This window comes from Protopterus annectens, chromosome 1.part1 (genome assembly GCF_019279795.1).
Source record: "Protopterus annectens isolate FY-2018-M chromosome 1.part1, PAN1.0, whole genome shotgun sequence".
NCBI classification, from domain to species: domain Eukaryota; kingdom Metazoa; phylum Chordata; order Ceratodontiformes; family Protopteridae; genus Protopterus; species Protopterus annectens.
This window is the reverse complement of record NC_056726.1, coordinates 1159178644-1159203826: the sequence shown is the minus strand read 5'-3', so window position 1 is coordinate 1159203826 and position 25183 is coordinate 1159178644. Positions and strand designations below refer to the sequence as shown.

Genomic DNA, 25183 nt, shown 5'->3' with positions numbered 1-25183 from the left:
ATCTGAAACTCAAATGTCTGTCATTATTTTCTAACTTCAATCTTTAATGATTTGCCTCGAATTTGCCAGAAAAACACAATTTTATGAAAAATGGACCAAAAATGCGATGCAAAAATATAAAGTAGCCACACAATACAGCTGGAAACCTGTCAAAGAAAGGACACTTTTTTAATATTAGTACTGTTAACTTGAGCAGCTCACAAAGTAAATTACTCTACATGCATTTCTGAAATAATCTATAACTCAGATTATTACAGTTATTTATTAATTGTAAACCTTCCATGTTTTCTTCCAAAATTGACATTTTGTGAAGGGATTATTAGAGGGAGAGCAACATTTTGAGCCAAATTGGGGACAGTTGAGAGGTTTGGATATGCCTAATTCTATAAAGCAATTTATTTGCATGTACCTCTCAACTTGTTAATGCAGGAAATCTGAACAAGGCCAAATGCAAACAGTACAAAATATTGCTCTTGTATAAACTAAGTTGATAGAATAACAGGTCTTGTTTTAGCATGCATTTTTCTGAAGGTTATGAAGACTGAAACTCAATGTCTGTCATTATTTAGTAGCTTAATTCCTGAATGATTTGCCAGAAAACCACAAATGTTATGAGGAACAAACCAAAAAATAAGAAGCAAAAATCTATTCATTCTGTGAAAATCTGGACAGTTGAGATGTATAGCTCAGCCAGGGCTGTCTTTGAGTTTGCCGCCCTTCCCCTTCACAAAATCATGGTCGAATGGAGCCTCCCCCTGCAGCCATTCCAATGTCCCACTACTTGTCTATTTCGCACCATTTACCATAAACACTGTAATGTGCATACTGCTTTACTTCTACAATGATTTAAATTTCATTTGAAAGTTTTATTTTGCATTTTACAGCACAAACATTAAGACATCTGCTAAACAATGCAATGCAGTCTCACAATGAAAACATACTTAGCATTAAAACTTCTCTGCCCTTGAAACTCACATTCACTGAAACAGCATTGGAATCCACATTCAAGAAAATACATTTGGCCAGTATAAAGATTAACTTTGGTCTGTTTTCAAATGATAGGCCCCTTGCACATAAGACATACATGTGTTGTGTGATATGGTTTACCTTTATAAAACCGAATCACAGTGGTGCGATTGCTCATATGAGCGAATCGTAACCATGAAAGTCACAACAGCGACAATTCCATATGTTCGTGTTCGAAAATCAGCAAATCAAAAAGCAGATTCACTGATTTTTGAACATAAATATTGAAAGAAAAACGAAGTGTAAAGCAGGGGGGGGGGCAAGCCCCCCCCCCCGCAGCCCCTATGTGGGGACTGCACCCCCCACACCCTCTACTTTAATATTCTAACTCAGAGATCGCACCACAGTGTGGAAAGAGACCATTTTCCAATCCCCACTATAGTGCAATCCACCCCAAAATGTCGAATGTGCACTGAGCGAATGTCACTGTGGATTCGCTCATTGCACATTCTAACCTTTTTCCGTTCGGCGTTTGCAAACTTTACACACTGCCTTTCGAACAATTGATGTTCGACCATGTGCAATACACACACATGAAGGTAAACTGTGTGATACACCTTCCTGATTGTATTAAATTATATTCCTTGTATAATACAGTACAGTTGTTAGAGGGTGTTATAAATGTAGTGTTTTGAACATTTTTTCCAGTAAACAATGAAACAAAATGCATGCACCAATAATGACAAAACTGCCAAATTGAGAACATTTCCATCATAAAAGTCTACTCAAACTTCTACAAGCCACCAGTATCACTAAACATGCACAATCTCTGCAGAAGTAAAAGTCATCTATAAAATTCCATCTTAAAGTGATATGTAAGTAATAAAGAGGTTGGTGCTAGCAAACAACTTTATATTTCATTGTTTCATCTAGAAATAAAGTGCCTACATCTTCGCCAAAGAGGACATTCTCAGTATGGCAGCAACCACCCCCTGCGGGAGTAGAAACCACAGCCTTCTGCGTCAAAAGCAAGTACACTACCTGTTGTGCTATTAATGTAGACTTATAAGCAGCACTAAACTTCTCTTCCCCTGCAGCTCTCAGCTCCTTGTAAAATCTACTCGACACTCAACTGTATCTTTCAGCTTCACAGCACAAGAAATCTGGAAAAAGTCAAAGTTTATTGGGGCGAGACGAAAGCCCAAAAACCAGGGACACATTTTAAACATTGCTATACCCGCGGTGGTGGTGCTGCAGTAGCGTTGTTGCCTCACAGTAAGATGCTGTCCAGTTCGACTCTCAGCTAGAGCATCTTCTGCGTGGAGACATGCGTGAATGGGCATGCCTTCGTTGAAGGTTGTGCATCAGGGCTGGTAACCCAGCACATAAAAATCAACTACCAATCATTAGTGGACCGGAGTTTCTGCTGTGTCGACCCCTAACCGGGAAAAGCCGAAAGACACAACAACAACCAGTTTAACAGTCCTGTCAGTTGCAGCAGATGGTTGGTTTCCCCATTTCTTGTAGCTCCGATATCTGCACCCTTAATTGATGTAATATGGCAAAAATAGCTCTCTTCTTGATGCACACATTCAATAAATTAATTTCTATCATGGTAATTGAAATGAGATTAACAATGTGTTATGCACTAGAGACATACAGACTCTTTGTAAATGATTTCAGTTATTTAAGTAAAAAATGTGAAAAAACTCTAAACTTAATTTCACAGCCTTTCAACTTTACAGATTTTTTCTAACTACACATTATGAGCTACAGCAATCAATATATCCTAAAGAAACTAATTACTCTGACTGTCTCCAAAACACATTGCTAGAGAGGATAGACTGAAGAGCTAGTGAGCCTGAGGTCAAAGGATGGGCATATAAATAAGAAAGATTGGGTTTAAATGAAAAATGATTTCACTAACATTTGTTTAACATATTTAATGATCAGAAAAGTCAAATATAGTAGTTTCAGTAAGCATTCCCTCCTTAACAGCTTTATAAACCTTAGAAATCAATTACCAGGTCACAAGGATATAACTCCTCATGTATCCTAAAGTAAGTATATAACTACTTCTGAATTATTTATCAATGTACAACAAAGATTAGTACACAGCAAAACATTTGCAATGCAGTTGGCATAGAAAAATCAGTTTCATGTAAAATCTCACTTATTGCCATTTTTGGCACACACTAGGATTGGCAAGTAATCTTCTTCCTTGTCTTTTTACCATATCCAGTCTGTCAAAATACTAGCAGGGCCACGGAGAGAGCTCTGTGATCAATCACAATTATCTAGTTTTAGGTCATTGAAAATAATAAAGACATATTTAACAAACAGCAGCCATCACACTAACGATGAATTAATCAAACTATACTGATCATAAGAAAAACTGAACCATACCATACATTCTCATTAAAACTAGAGGAAGATTAATATCAACAGTTACTGAAAGGTAACACCACCATGTAGTATGACGTAAATAAGTAGAAGAACATAGGAAAATATTATATCATCATTTGATATATGAATCTGAAAGTGTGGCCATGGTATTTTAAATTTCTTCCTGATTTACAGAGCTAATCAACAACACACCCACTGAACTGTGTCAAATGTTCAAACATAAAGTAGAAGAAAACTCCAAGTATCACTCCAGGCTCCACAGGCTATTTACTCTAGAAAGCAGTCAGAAATATACTAATACTAAACTGGAAGAATAAGTAAAACATTTCTTTGGTTACTCTTGTTTTCTCTACAGCCACTTAAGTCAAGCAAAAATGAGATCGATAAACAAAACTCAATAAGTAATATATTTAGAGACAGGTCTGGATATTGTACTATCCTTACACATTGCTACTCCAACAAGGTAAATCATCAGTGTCATTTTTTGTGTTTCTACAGAATGTTTAACCTGCTGCAAAGCTTAAATCATTGTAATATATACTTGAAACCCAAGTCAGCAAAATGCAAATCACAAATGCAGATGTTTTACAACATACTATGGGTCAGAAATGATCCTTATTTGACCAGTCTTTGCTTTGACAAATAAAAAAAAAAATGATAAGCTTTGTAGAAAAGCAAGGAACTATCTTGAGTTCCTGCAATTTTACATGCCAATTCAATCTCCTTCTGCTCTTCCACAATACTGTCTCCTTCTGCAAATACTTCAGTAAGGGGAGAATGAAATCTCTTGAATGGTTTTATTTCACTCTTGCTTGCTCAATCTATGTTCGGTACTTACCTTGTATAAGCCGCTGAAAATCCAATGAACGAAACTAGGCCGCCAAGGCAAGCAAATAAAATCCACCACACAACACAAGTGACAAGTCCACAGCCGAAACTGGCTGCAACTGTTTGCTTCTCGCTCTTTTCCCAGCACATAAAGCCCGGGAAGAGAGCGACAACCAATCATCAGCATTTAGCCCAGCAAGCACGTCGTGACGTGCCTGTGGACGTCGCAGTCCGAGCCCCTTCCAATTCTATGCGGTTTGGAACCACATAGACTTCTGGGCATCACAATGATGCCTTCATTACTCCACCGGGCTGCAATCAAAACCAAAAAAAAATATGTTTAAAACCGCCGCAGCCCGAGGCGGTTAAAGTGTGCATGCGCGTACTTCCGAGTCGCGGACTCGAATTTTGCATTAAGCAAAAAAAAACCCATCTGCTACACACAAGAAAAGGTATTTTTTTTTTTACATTTTCTTCTTCTTTTTAGCTGAGGGGGCTGCAGTCTGGCAGTCCAATGCCACAAGCCGCCCCTGCGTATTTGTACTTGTTGTGGAGTGACCTGAGTTTGTGCGTTATGTGGCGGATCCTGGCACCCGACAGGCAGCTGACAGTAACTTTCTCCTTTGTGTCTGATTTTATGTAGGAAACTGGTAGATATATTGTGTGGTTCCATGGAACTGGATTTATTTTTTTTTTATTGCATTTGCAACAACAGTTATCATGTCTGAAGTTTTCCTAAAAAATGTTGTTTTGTCTCTTTTTAGAATGGTACATAGAAAGCTGATTACTCATATAAAAATTCGATGATCATCTATATTCTTTGTATTTATATGTTGTTTTTTTTCATTTTTGCATAGATTATCTCTGTTATCCTTTGCCTAACACAGAGTGATTCCATAATCGTCCATTTCTACATCAAAATCATTTTTCATGTCAGGAAATTATTTCAAAACAGTCTTCTTTTAAAATTTCCTTTATTTACATATTCGTAAAAACAGATTTGGGAAGTAGTTTAGATTAGAAATATAAAAATACTTATCCATATTCATGTACATAACACAGATCAATTACAGTTAAGTGGAGTGGTAAGAATTTACAAATTACTTTTAAATAGTTAGCTACTGTGAGGTTTAATCTATAAAGGATCTCTGACTTGAGGGAAACCTGGTTTCTTGCTCTATATTTCAGGTTTGAATTATAGGAACAGAAACAGAAATATATATATATATATATATATATATATATATATATAGAGAGAGAGAGAGAGAGAGAGATAGATATACACACACACTCCAAAAGCAGAACAGACTTTTTTCTGCAGAGTTATCTTGAAAAAAAAAAAAACATGTGACTGTCATGTGTTGAAACCATTTAACAAAAGGAGTGGTATATGGATGTCTGGACAGAGAATTATGCCATGTTATAGTTTTTTCCTGGTAGGTGATTATTGTATGAATAAGTACTGTGCTTCAGTTTAAACATAATACTTTTTAGACGTGCCTCTAGAAGTAATTGACAACTGTTATAGTTGTAATGAGTAATGAGTTTATAGGTAAGTACTAGGTCAGCTGCCCTTGTGGGCTACTTTAAGCCTAGTAAATATCTTTTAAGGGTGATAATCAAACCTTGTACTTTACCAGTATGCCACCCCCAACACCCCCTGCATATTTATACAATCTCTTTCATAATAAAGGCAACAGAGTTACAGACTGTACCTATTGTTCAGTAGGTAGATGTATAAACACTGTTGAATGCAATATTTATAAGATTATTACAGCAGAAGAGAAAGGCATTTCATTGGTGGTGGTAACTAGTGAGGAAGAAGGATGCATTTATTGTTTCGATTACAGTTTCCAATATTACACTTGACAATGATCTGAAATTGTTTTGTGGGACATATGATTACATTCACTAGGAAAATTTACAATGAAATTTAACTCTTTTTTTATCTCCTTTTTTCTCCTTCTTGTTTTGCTGTGGTTTCTTCTGTGTTTTACTCTTGAGCTTGGGAGAAGCTGGAATGCAGAGAGTATGGTGTGGTGTGAAAAAGGTGTCCAGATGCTGCTGACCACAGTTGGGGCATTCGCGGCCTTCGGCCTTATGACTATAGCCATAGGAACTGACTATTGGCTCTATGCCAGAGCCTTCATCTGCAACACAACCAACCTCACTGTGGATGACCCACACCAGAAAGACAAAAAAGACCCTGGAGGCCTAACACACTCAGGACTTTGGAGAATATGTTGCCTTGAAGGTAAGAATAATCATTTTTTAACTGGTTTTATTATTTATTATTGTAGTGAGTTCTTCCCAGGTATATCTTTGGATTTTGATGTTAAGGACTTCATGGAGTCTGTCCTGATTTAATCAATGGCACATATGCATGCATTTTTTTCAAAGTAGTACATAGTTCTTTACAAAGGACAAGAGACATTCCAAGGACACTTGCTATATAATTGTATTCAATATAGTATTTAAATCAGCTATGGTCATTATCCATGTTTATTAATCTAAAACTTTAACTTCTGTATAAAATAAATGTGTACACCATTAAATTATTTTATAAAACTATGGCCCTTAAGTAATTGTTACTTATTACCATAATGCGTGATGGTCTCAGATCACCTTTTTATCTGCACCAGTCCTGACATTCTATCTAATTGAAACAATCTCATCTCGTCTTGTCAAGTTGCACAGAATGAATAGGGATTCCCCAAAGGAAATATATCAAATATTAATTTGTCAGCAGCAAATGACAAAACAGAAGATGAGTGTGCAAGTCAGGATACTCATTTCACAACTTGCACTTTCTTAACTTTACATAATATTACCAGATGATAACAAATTAAATGTATTGTAGGTGCTTCCCCCTTATACTCCTTGTTACGGTATGTTGTTAGCAGCGATAAACTGATATTAAAACAAAAGTAGTACATATCAGGATATATCTGATTTGCTACATCTTCTTCTTTCAGCTTTTCCCAGTTAGGGGTCGCCACAGCGGATCATCTGTCCACTCATGATTGGCAGTGGAGTTTAACAGTGTTGAGTTGCCAGCCCGGTGCCCAACCTTCCACAGAAGGCACACACTCACACCTAGGGCCAATTTAGAGTGTCCAACCCATCTACTGCATGTCTTTGGGGTGTGGGAGGAAACCGGAGCACCCAGAGGAAACCCACACAATCACAGGCAAGACATGCAGACTCCACACAGAAGGCACCCCAGCCAGGAATTGAACCGGAGAACCTCCTGCTGTGAGGCAGCAATGCTAACCGCTGCACAACCATGGCTGCCCAGGATACATCTGATTTGCTAACTTTGTCAATTCTGAGTCATACATAAAATGATAAAAGTGCATAGCAAGTAAAGGGAATCAATGAATCCCAGTGTTGTCACCTTCAAATTAATGTACTGTCTTTTACCAATGAGATCAGTGTACTAATTCTTACCAGTTGTTCTACACCATAGTTAAATCACAGACACCATAGCAACACAGAAACAGATGCTTGGTGCCAGAGCCATGGGCTTAAGCTCAATGCCAAGAAATGTACAGTTATCCCCTTTGGGAAAAAGCATGTACCCGTGAATTACCACATAGGTGGCAGTATACTAAACACCGAAAATGTGATAAGAGACTTAGGGACACAGGTGGACAGTGGTCTCACCTTTGATAAGCACATCCACACAACAGTCAGAAAATCCTTCTATGTGGCACACCACATCACTAAAGGCTTTTCATCGAGAAAAAAAGGAGGTCATTGTACCACTGTACTCATCCCTCATTAGACCCATTATAGAATACAATGGCTCGTTTGGTATGTACCTCTCAAGACATCTGCAACAACTGGAAAGGCCACAGAAATACCTCAATAAAAGAATCACAGGCCTAAAGCAGATGCCCTATGCTGACCATCTAAAAAAACTCAATCTATACTTTGTCACATATTGTCTACTCAGAGCCGATCCCTGCTTAACATACAAGGCCATGTCAAACCCAGAGGTGCTGGACATGCTACACTTAAAGAAATCCCAATCCCTCAGAACCACACGCTCCAGGGATCTAAACCTTGTCATCACAATGAACAAAACATCCTGGAGGTATAGGTTCCTGACCTAGAGACTCCCCATACTCTGAAATAGACTGCTCATACATGTCAAGCAGAGTGCCTCTTTGGCCCTCTTCAAAAGGAACCTTGACGATCGGATGGAAGATAGGAAATTCACCACGGGGATCACGTCAGTTACCCTGCTAGACAGGAGTCCAGGGAAGTAAATATTGTGGGAAGAAATAGCCAGGGAATTGTTATGGCTAGGCTTGTATAGGCCCTAGGGCCGATAGCCTAGTACCAACCTATGAACCTATGAACACATTATGTTATTGAGAATGGATATATAAATTCATCATGCTAATTAGTATAGCTATGTAATTCTTCCTTGTTACATGCTAAAAAAATTGTAGACATGTAGTTTATTATAATGAACTTGTCATCTGTGATTACTGATTTATGAAAATGCTTAACCTTGTTCTGGCTAATGAGGCTATCAGTGATAAAGTAAACATGATTATCCATGATAAATGTTCACAATACATTGAGATACACTTAAAGAATTATATAATAGCTTTTACTAAAAATAGAATATAAATTGACACAAATAATCGATGCATTAAACATTATTAGTTTACATTTTGGAGTGAATGTAAATAGCAACCTCAAAGAGTAGTGAATAACCTCATTACAATGTATTGAGCTGAATTATACAAATTTTCTTGCAAAATCTGTAGTGGTTTTGCATTTTGTTTTGCTGATTGGCATAGAATATTCAGTGGTTTCTCTCTGACATTCTGCTCCTGAAATCTCATAAAAAGCTGATCACACAGTATCCCAGCACTTGATTTATTATTGTGCAGGTTAGTATAGCTCCAGGCTAATTGCTGTAAAAGTAGACTATATTGTTTTATAAGGGCATGCTGTTACTACATATCTCAAGCAGAAACTTACTGTGAAAATGAGCAGATGATGACGATATATTCCATAGAAATCATGACATAAAGGAATAAAGAAGTCACTCCTATTATAAAGAAACTATTTGTTTTCAGTTATACAAATTCTTTTATAGCAGTAACTGAATTTTTGTCTGAAGATGTTTACACAAGGTTTTGTGTGGATATTTCTATGTGAAAAGTAATGTGAAAGATATTGTAGTGTATTTTTTACTTTATAGATTTATAAACTATACTGTATCAGTTTAAAGAAAAGAAGCGTGGAAAATGAGTATTATACTTTAAAAATAATGAGGCCCTATGTAATGGTAGAATTCTAGAAATAAGTAGAGTCTACACATTTATTGTTTGTCAGACGTGAGGTGAGGTCTGTGAGAGTTGTGGGTTGTCATTTAAGTGACAGTCTTTTGTGACAGAAATTCATGGCTGATACACTAAAACATCAGCTATGAGACCATCATCTATGACAGTTCTCTGGCGAAAAGTTGTTGTCTTTATTATCGCATAAGTTATTAAGTGTCTCTCTCATGTGACTTACTTTTCATGGGTTTTGAAGTAAAAAGTTTTGCCAGAAGCTGAGATAGTGTGTGACATTAATCTGTGACAGCTGAGTTCATGCAGCAGTTTCTAATGGAATTATGGATAGGGATGTAATTATGCTACTTCTGATCCATAGGGAAGTACAATGGGTCCACATTGCTTTCTTACATGTGATATTAATGGTGTTTATACTCACGATGTGTATAGGATTGTTTGTGTGTATATGTATCTATGCATATAGGCATTTTTTTTAATTTTCATTAGCTGTAATAATGAGATTTACAGTACTCTCCATTATATAATTTATGGCAACAGCTGGACTCGATTCACAGTCCTAATCACATGCCATCTGCAGAAATTGTTAAGACAGATATATCATTTTATTTTATTTTACATTTGATGACCGGGAAATTCCATCTGGACAAGCAGTCCTTTTTTCAGCGGAGGCCCTGGGAGAAAAGCTCCACATTTAAGTACAGTACAGTATTAGAGCAGTCAGTAACAGTGTATACATTTATGAACAATTATAATTTTGGAACATAGAGCACAATAAACACATATAAAAATAGATGTTCTTCGTTTTCCATTGCTGCAGTCCTGACTATTGGGGTATAGTCCGCGTCCCCCCGTCGAAATACCAGAGAGTATAAGGCTGTCGGTATCCTCAGTCTTTTGCCGCATGGTCCGATGCAGAAGCAGTTTTTGAAATATTTAAACAGAGTTGGCTAAGTACCCGTTGGAACATTTTGGTTTTTCTTGCCTCAGTATTTACCGGATGTCAGAAAAAGTGAATAACTGTATTTCTTGTGGGAAACAGATACCTCATAGGGATTACCATACCTTGTGTATACCTTGTTTAGTTGGTTGCCGCTCTTGTGCTAGGTTAACAAACGCACTATTAAGAGGAGGTTAGGACAAAACAGTGAAGCTAGGGTTGATGAACCCGGCAGTCAGAGGTTTTGCCAGGAGTTTCCATGGAGTCCCAGGCAGAAACTTACTATTTAGGATGTGCCTTTCTCAGGAGGTAGGCCAGGCTGAAAACATATGCTTAAAATGGCAGAAGATTTGATTACTATGATTAGTTTGATAGTTTTGAACAGTGTTCAGAGGCTTCAGAAATCTCTGTGGAAAGATATGCAGAGTATCCTACTTATTCTGATTCGTCTGATGTGTTGTTTGGATCGCCTGTGGAAGCAGTTTTAAAAAAAATGGAGGACAAAGCTAAGTCTATGCAAACTGTTAAGATTTTTTTTGCAGGTGCAGCCACCAAAGTTTAGAAATTGGCCTGCTAGGTTCTTTTAGGCCTAGAACAGAGAGTTCACCCTGCAGACTTCTGGTGAGAGGGCATGGGAGGAAGACTGTCTCTTTCAAAGAAAAAATTGGGATTTAATTACTCAAGACAAATGGGTGGATATCATTCACACCACGGTTTAAGATTTTTATTTCCATACAATGCCCCTTTTTCAAAGGCAGCAGACGTCCCTCCTCCACAAAGAAAAAGAGAGGCTCACAGCAAGTTTCTCAGTTACTTCAGATAGGGGCCATTCAGCCAGTGCCTGTTCCTTGTACCAAAAGAAGGGGAACACGGAGACCATTTTTTGATTTATCTCTCCTCAACAAGATCACTGGATGGTAACTTTAGATCTCAAGGAAGCTACTTCATGTGCCTATAAGGCTAAGTTGCAGCTGGAAATTTTCATTATCAGTTCTCTGCATTGCAGTCTAGTACCCTCTCAAGACATGTGCTTTCTGGGTGTGAGACTGAATACAGCAGGACAAACAAAAAGAGTCTGTCACTTTACTTCCATCAACTATCTCATCCCGTGCTGACTGCAAGGAGGACAGTCCAAAGGCCATTAGGGTTTCATGGCTTCTTTTCTTTGGTGCTTCCCAATGCCAAACTGCATATGAGGAAGCTACAATGGTATCTCAAAATGTATGGACACAGCACTGCCAGGATTTGGACACTGTCATTCAAATAATACCGTCAGATCTTAACGACAGATGCCTCGGACATTGCTTGGGGGGCTCATCTAAATGGAAAGTGGATACAAGACAAGTGGCCTGCCAGACTACAGCATCTACATATCAACATGAAGGAGATGTTAGCAGTCCAGTTTGCATTAATGGCTTTCAAGGAGTTACTTCTTCCAGGGCAGGTGTTGATTCTAACAGACAACACAACTGTCATGTGGTACATCAACAAGCAAGGGGAACACATTCTTATCCTTTATGCAGGCAAGCAATGATTTTATGGGAGACTGCGCTAGCTGCAACTAACTCTTCAGGGCAAGAGCACAGAACTCCTTAGCAGATGTGTTAAGACAACAAATGGATCCCCCCACGAGTGGAAACTGGATCTTCATGTATTTCAGAAACTGACAGTGTCATGGGGAACTCAGACATAGATCTGTTTGCTTCTCCACTAAACCACCAGCTGCCAAAGTATTGCACAAAGGGGTTTCATCACACAGCTTGGAAGTGGATGTCTCTGTCTTCAGTTGGAAAAACATGTATGTTGTTCCCCACCTCTGCCTCTTCTTCCAAAGGTACTATTAAAGGTCAGACAAGACAGGCCAAGGATGATTTTGATAGCTCCAGATTGGCCTCGGCAACACTGTTACCCACTACCTAAGGTCTGCACAGAAGCAGCCTCCATGGCCTTTACCTCTGATTCCTCATCTGTTATCTCAGAAGGACGGTCATCTGCTCAATGTCAAGCTTCATTCTCTTCATCTAACAGCCTGGCATATTCTGTGTTGAAACACAGCAGGTCTCAACTTCCTCAACAAGTTTTAAATGTGATTATGGAAGCTAGAAGACCTAGTACAAGGAGAGTGTACGCAGAAAATGGAAGAGATTTTTATTTTGGAGTACAGCAAAGAATTTGGAGATTTCTGAGCCTAATTTGAGTGTGGCTCTTCAATATCTTACTGAGTTATTGGACAAAGGTTTGTCCTTCTCTTCCATTAAGATTCATGCTGCAGCAATTTCAGCTCACTATGATTGTGACCCACCTTTGTTTTCGCATCCCTTGTTCAGCAGTTCAGAGGGGCAAGAAAGAAAGACCCTAACGAGCGAGTCCTACTCCTGCTTGGGATCTCAATTTTGTGTTGGAAAAACTTACTCTACAACCTTTTGAGCCTGCAGCTACTGCTGAATTGAAATACTTGTCATGGAAGACTGCTTTTCTGTTGGCTATTACTTCTGCAAGAAGGGTGTCTGAGTTGCAGGCCCTTATGGCACTAGAGCCCTTTTTGATTTTCCATAAGGATAGGGTATCATTACGTACTAATCCTTCCTTTATGCCTAAGGTGGTTTCTAGTGTGGCTTTAAACCAAACTATTCATTTGCCTACGTTTTATGCAGACCCTCAAAATAAAGGGGAAAAGATTTTGCACACTTTAGATGTACACAGGCAATTATTTAAGCAGGACTAAGGATTTTAGGCAGTCCCAGCAGTTGTTTGTTTCCTTTGCTTTGAGTTCACAGGGCAAGCCTGTGTCGAAACAAACTATTTCTAGGTGGATTGGCTTTTGCATTGCATTTTGTTATTCCCATCATGGCAAGGAGATTCCAGCTGGGATTAGGCCTCATTCCACTAGGGCTACGGAGGCAACTAAGGATATTTTGGAAGCAGCTACTTGGAGTTCAGTGCATACTTTCTCTAAGCATTATCACCTTCCTATCTACTCTAAGTCTAGGGCTGGTTTTGCCACAGCTGTTTTACAAGGCATGTTGTCAGCTCCTACTCTTTTATGATTTGCCAGCCTCTCTGCTTTGGGATTCTACCCAATAGTCAGGACTGCAGCAATGGAAAACGAAGAACATAGTACAGTTTTAAATGTAGATGTTCGAGGATTCCATTGCTGCAGTCCATTTACCTCCTCCTTCCCTCTATGTTTAGTGGTTGTGTAGGTGAGTTTACATGTATATTTTTGTATATATTGTTGTATATATTGTACATGTTTTTGGTGCAGGTATTTTGGGACAATAGTCAGGACTGCAGCAATGGAATCCTCGAACATCTACATTTATGGTAGGTACAAAACTGTACTTTACCATGGACAAGATGTGAAGATGTACAGTCCTTGTATTAGCTAAGAAATCATGAGGAGGAGTCCACAATATAACAATATTGCAAATAGATATAGTATAAAGTATCAGCTTTGGTTAACACTGCTGTAGTGACTAGATGGACATGATGTGATTTTGGTTCCCTATGTCACCTCTTCCCCTGTTGTGGAGTAAGGGCACAGCCATTTATTACTGAGGTGGGATATTAGGGCATTTTTAAACTCAGTTATGGAGCATTTGTTTGTTAGACTGGTGGGTAGGATATTCCATACTCTGGCTATACAGGAAGAGTACAGGGATTCTCCTGCAGAGTTAGAGGCCTTTGACACTTCTAATAGTTGTTTGTTGTTGGAGCATAGAACTCTTTTACCTGTGTATGGCTTGAGTAATTTATTAGGCCTGGAGTTTTTTCTGGATTATGTAGAATGTTATGGGTTAGGGTTACTTGCTTATACAGTAGGAGATGGGGGAATTTAAGCCATTGTAGTTGTTGTAGGGCTGTGCAATGATGTGACCTATAGGGTGACTTGGTGGCAAACCTGGCAATTTTGTTGTAGCATGCATATAATTTCATGATGTCTCTTTTTCTTAGGTTAGTGAGAATAGGGGAGGCATATGTAAGTGCAGAGATTAAGTGTGTCCTGGCTTTAGTTTCTTTGGTTGTTTTTGTCATAAAGGGTTTGTTCCTGTAAAGAGCCCCAAGTTTATTGTGCACTTTTTTTATGGTGTGGGCAATGAAGATGTCAAATGTCAAGCTTCAATCGATTTCTATTCCTAGAAGTTTGGCGTGATTATCAGGTGAGATAATGATGTTATTACTGGATACTATGTTGAAGAGAGAAGGAGGTTTGTATTTAGTAGGATTGAATAATAGTAAATGTGTTTTATTGGGGTTTAGGATTAGCTGGTGTTCTGATAACCAGGATTCAACTGAGAGGAAGGATGTTTGTGTCAGTGCATGTAATTCTTGGATGGTAGAGGCATTACAAATTAGTGTGGGGTCATCTGCATATTATATTACTGCAGCTTGGGGTGTAGTGGTATGGAGGTTATTAGTAAAGATAGGGAAAAGTAGTGGCACAGGGATGGAGCCTTGAGGCACACCTAGTGTTACTGGGAGTGTTACTGGGAGTGATGGGGAAATGTCGGATTACCACTCCACTGCCTGTTGTTGTCCTGAGAGGTAGCTTTGGAACCAAGAAATAGTGGACTCTGATAGGTTTAAGGTAGAAAGGATGTTGATAAGTTTAACATGTGAAACTGTATCAAATGTCTTGGAGAGGTCTAGAAAGAGAGCTGATACAAAATTTTCATTGTTTCTATATGTATTCAAAGTTTCAGTAAATGATAGGAGGACTGTAGTGGTACTATGAGAGGGGTAGAATCAATGTTGTGTTTTACTAAGTAGGTTTTGGGTGTTACGGTGGTTCATAATTTGCATATGTATACATCTTTCAAGAATTTTGGAGAGAGGTGAGAGGATAGCAATGGGGCGAGAGTCTGATAGTTCTTTTGCGGTGCCTCCTTAGTGGAGAGTTATTGCATAGGAGATTTTCCATATATCAGAAAGAGTTTTTTCGGTTATAGATCGGTTTATTGGAATTGTTACAGGGTAAGCTATATAGCCTTTGCAGCTATTTTCGGCATGAGTGTTGTGGCTTTCAGTTTTTTAAGCAGTTTTTTAATTGTATTCATATTATTGGGCTGCAATGAGAATTGGATGATATTTGTTGTCTATATTTTGAGACATAATGTGGGTGAAGGAAAGTTGCAGTTTGGATAGGGCGAGGATGGATTCATTGAAATATCTGGTGAATTGTGTTGCTATGCTGTCAGTTGTGTTTGTGGTGTTAGGGGCTGGTGTTCTAATTTTGCCATGTAATAGGATGTTGTTGATGGCTGACCAAAATTTTTGAGGGGTGTTTAAATGCTTTTTCTGTATATCATGATAGCAGTGGATTTGGTCTGTTTCAACTTCATTTTTAACTTTGTTTCTGAGTTCTAGGGAACCTGTTTTGAGAGTTTGGGAGCCAATTTTATGCCAGTCAGTCCATGTTTTGTCTCTAAGTTTCACGAGGGTACTAGTTTCTTTGGTAAGCCAGGGTGTGTAGTTAGCTTTTACTCTTATTGATCTAGCTGGGGCAAATTAGTTTAGGATGTTTACGAAAACAGAGTTAAAGTAATTGACAGCATCATTAAGCTGGAGGGTTTTGAGTGGGTCCCAGGTACAGGTATTTAGAGCTGCAATGAATTGGTTAGGATTAAAATTAGATTTGTTTCTTAACAGGTGATGGATGGTTGGTTTGCCATGATTGGTATGGAGTTTTAGCATGAAGAATGGGCGATGGTCACTTAGGGTGATTGGTAGGCATCCAGAATGATAAGAGTGGGCTGTTTTTTTTTTTATGAGAATCCAGTCTAGAATTGATGCCCGTTTGGAAGTTTTGTCAATTCTGGTTGGTGATTGAATAATTTGACTAAATCCATACAGGTTTATCTGGTTGGTGGGATTTTTAGAGGAACAAGCTAACCAGTTTATGTTAAAATCTCCCATTAGTATAGTCTCTTGTGAGAATGAAATTGTGGCCCAGTTAAGTAGGTTTTCTAGAGTAGGGATGTTGATTCCTGGTGGGATATAGCATCCGATTATATTAACAACTTTTCTGGCATCGATTTTAAATCTGGTCTGTATGATTTCAGTATTGTCAAGAGAGGGGTGGGTATTTTCAGAGATTCTAAACTGAATTCATTTCTGAACAGTATAGCAACTCCACCTCCTTTTTTATTTTGTCTATCTGTGCCATTGCAATCACACAACTTATCCGATTTTTATATCATACTGCAGTTTGCTTGCTTTTTTTAATAGAATCAATTTAATATAAGGCTATCAAAAAGATTTCTACTGCATCTGCATGTCTGACTGTTTAGGTTAGTATTAGGCTAATTTTCCATATGGACCATTTCAAACCCAGCCAAGTCAAATGTAAGAACCAAACCCTGTACCTTGTGACTGGTGAGGTAAGCCCATTAACCATTGTACCAATGCCCAGTGACAATATTGGTTGGTCATGCAGCACAATAACGTAGGCTTTAGAAAACGAACATACACATACACACACACGTGCACACACACACACACACACACACACACACACACACACACACACACACACACACACACACACACAAAACACACAAATCACACGGATACACAAATGCAACAACACACATACTGGTTTGAGTAATGGCTAAAGTCATACCTAAATGTAGGAGAGGGTAAGATGAAACAGTGTGCTGCTATTGTTGTAATGCTGAAGATGAGATGAAACAGTGTGCTGCTATTGTTGTAATGCTGAAGATGAGATGAAACAGTGTGCTGCTATTGTTGTAATGCTGAAGATGAGATGAAACAGTGTGCTGCTATTGTTGTAATGCTGAAGATGAGATGAAACAGTGTGCTGCTATTGTTGTAATGCTGAAGATGAGATGAAACAGTGTGCTGCTATTGTTGTAATGCTGAAGATGAGATGAAACAGTGTGCTGCTATTGTTGTAATGCTGAAGATGAGATGAAACAGTGTGCTGCTATTGTTGTAATGCTGAAGATGAGATGAAACAGTGTGCTGCTATTGTTGTAATGCTGAAGATGAGATGAAACAGTGTGCTGCTATTGTTGTAATGCTGAAGATGAGATGAAACAGTGTGCTGCTATTGTTGTAATGCTGAAGATGAGATGAAACAGTGTGCTGCTATTGTTGTAATGCTGAAGATGAGATGAAACAGTGTGCTGCTATTGTTGTAATGCTGAAGATGAGATGAAGCAGTGTGCTGCTATTGTTGTAATGCTGAAGATGAGATGAAACAGTGTGCTGCTATTGTTGTAATGCTGAAGATGAGATGAAACAGTGTGCTGCTATTGTTGTAATGCTGAAGATGAGATGAAACAGTGTGCTGTTATTGTTGTAATGCTGAAGATGAGATGAAACAGTGTGCTGCTATTGTTGTAATGCTGAAGATGAGATGAAACAGTGTGCTGTTATTGTTGTAATGCTGAAGATGAGATGAAACAGTGTGCTGCTATTGTTGTAATGCTGAAGATGAGATGAAACAGTGTGCTGCTATTGTTGTAATGCTGAAGATGAGATGAAACAGTGTGCTGCTATTGTTGTAATGCTGAAGATGAGATGAAACAGTGTGCTGCTATTGTTGTAATGCTGAAGATGAGATGAAGCAGTTTTGTGTTGAAGTTGTGAAAAAGGAAACAAGAATAATAATGTCATTGCAAAAACAAGCACTCAAGAAAGAAGACAGCCAAGCTTATATGTAATTTTTTTGCAATAAATAGCTTCCATCAGTGGTAAACTGCAAGTCTTAATAATATATCAGGAGTATGAACATGGTGCAGAGACAGTTTTTAGTTCTGACCAGTATGTTGCTAATAGTTCATGAAAAAGATTTAATGAACCAGACATGGATGCAAAATTCCTACATATGACTGTCCAGGGAACATTAAATTGGAAAGTTCCTGTTGTATTATAGTTGTAGTCATTTAAACAAATATGTTCAGATGAATGGCCAAGGAAAAAAGGCCAAGGAAGTAGCATAAAAGGAAGAACCATAGCTGTGGTTGTTTGTCCGTGGTAGAGGTTTGAGTTTTCAGTAATGCCTGTAGTGTGGTCTACCAGTAGGGAAGAAAACGCCTTTCAAATGGATGCTAAATGGAAGTACTTCATATTTAAGAGGCTGTGAGGTACATTTTTTCAGATGCCCTTTTTTCCAGTAACTTCTTTGATGTCAAAACTGGGCAGAGAAACCTAATGTTATCAGTGTGTAAAATTATCTATGCTAATATCTTAGCAAAGACTGACTTTAATAATATGCGCATGGAATCAGACTCACCAGGGAGTGCAAGCACATCAAATTAGGTGTGATAAGGAGGGCCCAAGAAAAAGCATCACTTCCACTGCAAGATGAAAATGATGATACTTTTGGGGAAACACAAGATGAAAATGATGATACTTTTGGGGAAACACTATAAAAACTGAGAGTAACCCCATAAAATAGAGTTACCACCTGTTCCTGTCTTCAAGTGACGGTAAATTGTGAACATTTTGTAAAATGTTAAATATTCATGTAATTTAGAACACATATGCTACAGTTTTGTGTCTGAAACATTTTTAAACAGCAAAATATTATAAATAACTATGTTAATAAGATAATAAAATTAAGGTATGATATTTTCATAGACTAAATGTATGAAATCTGAAAAGGTGGTAATTCTTCCAGCATCATGTTGAGGAATACCAGAGACTACTTTTGGAAAGGACTAGGATGATAAACTTGAAGTTAGATATTGTGCAGCTGACAGATCCTGCTGTCAGAAAAAGTGGCATAAACACTACTGATGAAGAACAAAGGAATTCATTACAATGTGTTAATTACCAGATGCATTTATCTGCGACATGCAGAGGGACAATTGATTTGGCAGATAGAAATGTATACAGTTGTACAAATTAGAATTCAGTAATCCCCATGAGTACAGAAGGAATGCATTTGACTTTGACTTGTAGAAACTAGACGTGTTCATAGGTTGGTACTAGGCTATCTGCCCGAAGGCATTTATAAGCCTAGCCAGAATGTGTTGGCTTTCGCCGCCCCCTTAGTGTGGTGGCTAAAAAGAAATATTGGTATCTCCTATATGATTCTGATGAATATAATCTCCTTTTTTATGAAACACAAACATGTTTCTCAAAAACAGTGAAGACTCACTGTGCAGGCTGTATTTGGTAGATTCATAGTCTGCCTGCCTCTCTCTAACTTCAAATACAGTCCACTGAAAGCCAGTACAGCTCACTCAGAACTGGAATAATAGCTTAGTAACAATATGTCCCAGTGATTAGGTGGGTTTGCAGAGTTTGAACCAACTAAAGGAGGTCAGGTTCACTGCTAGGAATCCCTAGGTTACATGCAATTACAATAGCCCATAAAGTAATTCAGCAGGACATGAAACACTGTAGATGGAAAAGGTAGTTAGTGAAAGTCATTCTTCTATGGGGAAACAGGAAAATCTTGCAACAGCATAGGCATGGTTCTTAGGTCTCATTTTTGTGAAAAACAGTGCCAAGACTACATAGTTTCAACATGAATTCCAGCATGGGGAGGGGGTGGGGGGGTAGGACTGGAGCAGACAAATAAGATTAAAATAAGGTAAGACAGGATTCTTTAGCTTCATGAGGGAGATAAATGTTAATAAAGAGGAAGGAGTACAGTGTAGGTAAATGTTCTCAATAATTTTATTACTATATTCTCAAAACAGAAATATAAAATAACACATATGACAGTGCCATATAAGGATAATTTGTAGAAAAGAATAGGTTCATAAGTTCATAGGAGTACATAAGGCTAATGACCCTTATAAGCCTACAGCACAACCCAAAGATGACCCACAAATTTGATGTATGTAGGTAGTGATTTACTGACTACTTGTGTCCGTCAGAAACAAAGGATCCAGACCAGGGTTGAATTTCTGATTACCCATCCATTGGTCCAAGTTGCACTTAAAAACGGATAGGGAAGAACTCTGCTTCACATGGGTAGGAAGCCTGTTCCAGAGAATGTGAATTCTCTGAGAAACATCTGTCTTTCCAACATGTCCTAATTTATATCCCAAGCAAAATGTAGGTCTTTTTACCTAGTAGTTCTGATGCTGCTTTTTGTGGATGTCCAAAAGGATCATCAGAACAGGGTCCAGGGATGTCCTGTATGCCAGGCAAAGATTAGTACTAAGAAAAGAGACAGGGCTTTGAGGCAATCAGCACAGGACGTTGTGTTTACTCCCTGTATTCTTTTTATAAGGAACTTTTATGGACATTCCATTTATTGTATGTGTCTGGTCATATGCTCAATGATGTGTCTAGCGAAGACTAAGAACATTGGCATGAATTTAAAGGACTTAGAGAAAGCAAGGAACAGGAAATGCATAGAATAAAATAAAGGAGCAGGAAATGCATAGAATACAAATACACTCCTTAGCAAATAAAAAAAAAACACTGGCCGAGGTTCCTACACATCTCCTGATAGAACTCTTTAGCCATAACCAGTCACTCATCAGTGTCAAGGTTGTATAGAAATAATTGGAAACCACTGTGATGCCATTCTTTACTCGCGAGGTAGAACAAACTATGGAAACTACTGATCCAGAAACCTAAGTTTAGTACCATTTAAAGCCATATAGATTCCACAGAATAAAAGGCCACTTCTTTTTATAAGCTGCAGGAAAAATAACAAATTCACTTTTATGACTCGGTTATTCTAAAACATGTCCAAGACAATACAATAACTGCAGTACATTTTAACTTCAGTAATGCCTTTCGATCAGTCCCCTCAGAGGAGATCGATAGGCATATAGAATGACTTAGAGAAAAACTGACTGAATTTGTAGATGCATGGTTGGAAAGCAAGAATCTAAGATAGCAGTCACTTGGCCCCACTTGATAGAAAACAAAGTGGTTAATGAACCTTCACGAGGATAACTCAATGGACCAGAGCCTTTTAACATCTTTCTATCAGATATTATAATGCATGTTGAAAACAATATCACACTGTCTGCGAATGACATTAAGGCAAAAAGATTAGTGAAGGAACAGTAAAAGACAGAGCAAGCCTTCAAAGGGACCTGAAGAAGGATGAAATCTAAGGTTCAGTGCAGGGAAATATAATGTAGTTCCTGTGATTTCTAGTGATTCCAAAGATCAATCTTCATTAGCCAATGCTTGGTCCAAAATGACCATTAAAAATTTTGCAAGAATATTTAACTAGTTTAAAACTCAAAGTACCAAAGTATTCATCTTAGTTTGTTCTGAGCGCTGATACAGAGGGAGCAGGTCCAGCTGCCATTGGTAGTCTATTCCAAATTTTTGTTATGAATATTCCAGTAAATGACCATGATATTCCAAGCTGAAGTCAACACCAATATACTAATTAAGGGCTTCTTACTGAAATGTGAGCATTCCAAATGCCCAGTGCCGACATATTGGAAAAGAAAATTAAAAGTACACGAGAAGAGCGAATCTCAGATACTGATCTTCTCCTTTAAAGTTCTTTTTCTGCATGGGGCAAGCCCTCCTGCACCCTACAGTGTAGGGAACAAGACACCCGCATCTACTGTAATTATATAGAATATACTTTGGAGAAAAGGGAATATTCTGAGAAATGGGCATCTCAGACTTTAGCATATGTATGTCCGTTTTTTTTTTTATCCATTCATTCTCCACGTTTCAGACCTCACACTAATAGTTCACAACACGTCAAATGGTTACCAAAATCAGAGGCCGTGAAGACATTGATTCAAATGTCGCCTCAAGAGCCCATAATGTATAGAGTAGAAAACTAATATCTGGGCCATAAATTTAATCAGCACTTTTTAAAACATATGATGCTTTTAGCGAGTGTGATACTTGATTTTTTTAGCGTACATATAAAATGATGCCTCATACTCCATAACTGCACAGATCAGAGCTGTATAAATAAGTAATAAGCCAATCACTGGGCTTGATGACATGTAGATCACTATCACTGTGATAATAGTCTTTTTTCAGATTTGTTAAATATAAGCTTCACATTTCAGATTCTGCAATACAATACGTATATAATCAGCCATATTCAGGCTATTACATTTTATAGCATAAAATTATTCCAGATTTCTATTTCCAAAATGCACCAGAACATGCTTACTGGTGTTATGCTATGATGCGTTCACATCAGTCGATCTTACCATTTTAATAATTTGAATCTATAACGTCTATATGTGTCATATAGGGTTAACTGAGAGTGCAAATCTAGTGTCATTAATTATGTGTAGGCAACACCACCCTGAGGGTATAGCTGTGCAGGATTCATTTTATTTATTTATTTATTTTACATTAGTTAATCAAGTAGAAGGACTGGTCCAAGGGCACTGCTCAGCTGTAAACCCGGCCACGTGGCAAAGACACAATGTATAGCAAATTTGTCACTATTACTATAAACATTAACAGAATAAGAAAACATGCATAGATGTAAGCAGTAAGAATAAACACTTTGGATTACATTTCAAGGTAGCAGTAAAAGATAACCATAGTTTGTCAGTCTACAATGCAGAAGATAAACCAGTCAAATCAGACACAATCTCATCTCAGATTTTACAGTAAAGACTCAGCATGAGTGGAATTGGAAGTCAGCAGCAGAGCCAATAAAATGCAGTTCATATTAATAACATATTTTATTTATTTACCAAGGTATATCTATGGACCATTTACACATTTAGCCCAGGAGCACAATCTGGTTAAGTGACTTATTCAGAGTCATACAGTTAGGAGTTGCAAGCTAAGGGAGTCAAACCCTGGACCACTGGATCATAGGAAAAGAGTCATTAACAGCTTCCTAACCCTCTGTACCAACTGCCAGACATACAAAAATCTTGTTCCGATAGATACTCCTAATAAACATCAAACATTATTACAATAATTATTAGGATCCTAATGTCATCCCTAGGTAGCGTATCAATATTATTTTAATAAAAAACATGAAAATATGTGCAATAGTTTACATGTCCTTGCTTTGTCTATTAAGAGCTATATGTGACATAAATGCAACAGAAATTAGTTTTAGACTCAAGGCTAGAAGATACACCGGAGAATTTATCAAGCTGTACCTCTGAACAGTTACAATATTTTATGCCATCAAATGGACTTTAGTTTTTTATTTAACACTGAGTGGTTAATGTGTGCCATTAGGTGAGATGACATTTTATTCTGTGAAGCTGTGGTGACTTTGCAGATGGTTCTTTATGTGTATCACAATGTCATGAAGATCATCAGAGAGAATCTACAGGACATTAGCATGCCTGAAAATATTTCTTTTTTCCACATTAACTGCAAACATGTTTGATTAAAAACCCAATGTCTGATCCATTGAATGGCATCTTTGTTAATAGTAAAATAAGTAATTTGGATAATTCATTTTTAATTCAAGGTAAATGTTATCCACAGGTATACCTTCCTCATTGGCATCTTAAACACATACACTTTATTGAGGTAGGCTACAAATGCTAGATCTTCCAGTAATAAATCCATCACTGGAATTATAAGAAAATTAGAAGCAACTGAGTCTTACAAACATTACATCTTGCCTGTGCTCAGCATTAGACAGTAACACACTCTCAAGAAGGAATAAGCCAGTCAAGCCCAGAGAGAATTTATGAATACCCATCCAATCATCCAGGTCCCACTTGAAAGAAAATAGTGTATAAAGCTGGTTGATCTGCAATGGCAGTTTATTCCTGAGGTTGGGGAAATACCAAATTATGATAATGTCTCTCCACTTTATTTGATACTAAATAAAGGAACAATGTTGCTCCTAAATTATACTGAAGACAGAGAAAGTGCTGTCCCTGTATGATACTGAATACAGGGAAGGTAGTCCTTATATGATAGTGAATACAGGAACAGTGCTGTCCCTATATGATACTGAATACAGGGAAGGTAGTGCTTATATGATACTAAATACAGGGAAGGTGCTGTCCATATATGATACTGAATACAGGGAAGGTGGTCCTTATATGATACTGAATACAGAGAAGGTAGTCCTTATATGATACTGAATACAGGGAGGATTCTATCCCTGCATGATACTGAATACAGGGATGGTGCTGTCCATATATGATACTGAATACAAGGATGACTCATACAGGGACAACACTGTCTCTATATGATACTGCAGTGGTTCCCAAACTTTTTTGATTCTCGTCTCCCTTGTTGAATCCAGGTTTTCCCAAGGTGGCCCCCCCGTCAAATTCTAACAAGTATACTTTGTAAAATAGAGTCAAATATAAATGTGTGCAATACTGATAAAAGAGGCCAGGCATTAACCTGATGCATCATACATATGCAGGTAAATAATGCAAATTAATGTATTTGCAACTATGACACTTACCCTCCAGCAAACAGATGCATCAGTCTCTCTCTCTCTCTCTCTGGCTCATTCTCTCTCATTCTTCTCCAACCCTGCAGACATGAGGAAGCTGCAGCAGGACATTATTGACTATGACTGTGAAAATTTAACACCACTGGACGAAGTTTATGCTGGAACTGTGACCATAAGTGAATTATCTCTAGTATAAATCAAGGATGTTGTGAGTGTACAAGCGTAAGGGAATCTAATGATGAAGGCAATAGCAACACAAGGGGTTTGCTAGATGAAAATGTGATTAATGAATGTCAATTCTTCATGGCACAATACGGCTGTGAGGGTGAAACTTGTGATTTAGACATTTTAATGCACTGTTTAGAAGAACAAGAGAATGTACATGGTGGATTAGAACCAGTT

General features: G+C 37.9%; 1 protein-coding gene across 2 annotated transcripts in view; it reads left to right on the top strand.

The window, feature by feature from the left end:
* CACNG8 (calcium voltage-gated channel auxiliary subunit gamma 8) overlaps window positions 1–25183 on the top strand; it is a 659572-nt gene that overhangs the window by 467412 nt on the left and 166977 nt on the right. For both annotated transcript variants that reach the window (XM_044080431.1, XM_044080440.1), the window contains exon 2: window positions 6205–6454. In XM_044080431.1, coding sequence (XP_043936366.1) covers window positions 6205–6454 — 250 coding nt within the window. The remainder of the gene's footprint in view (window positions 1–6204; window positions 6455–25183) is intronic.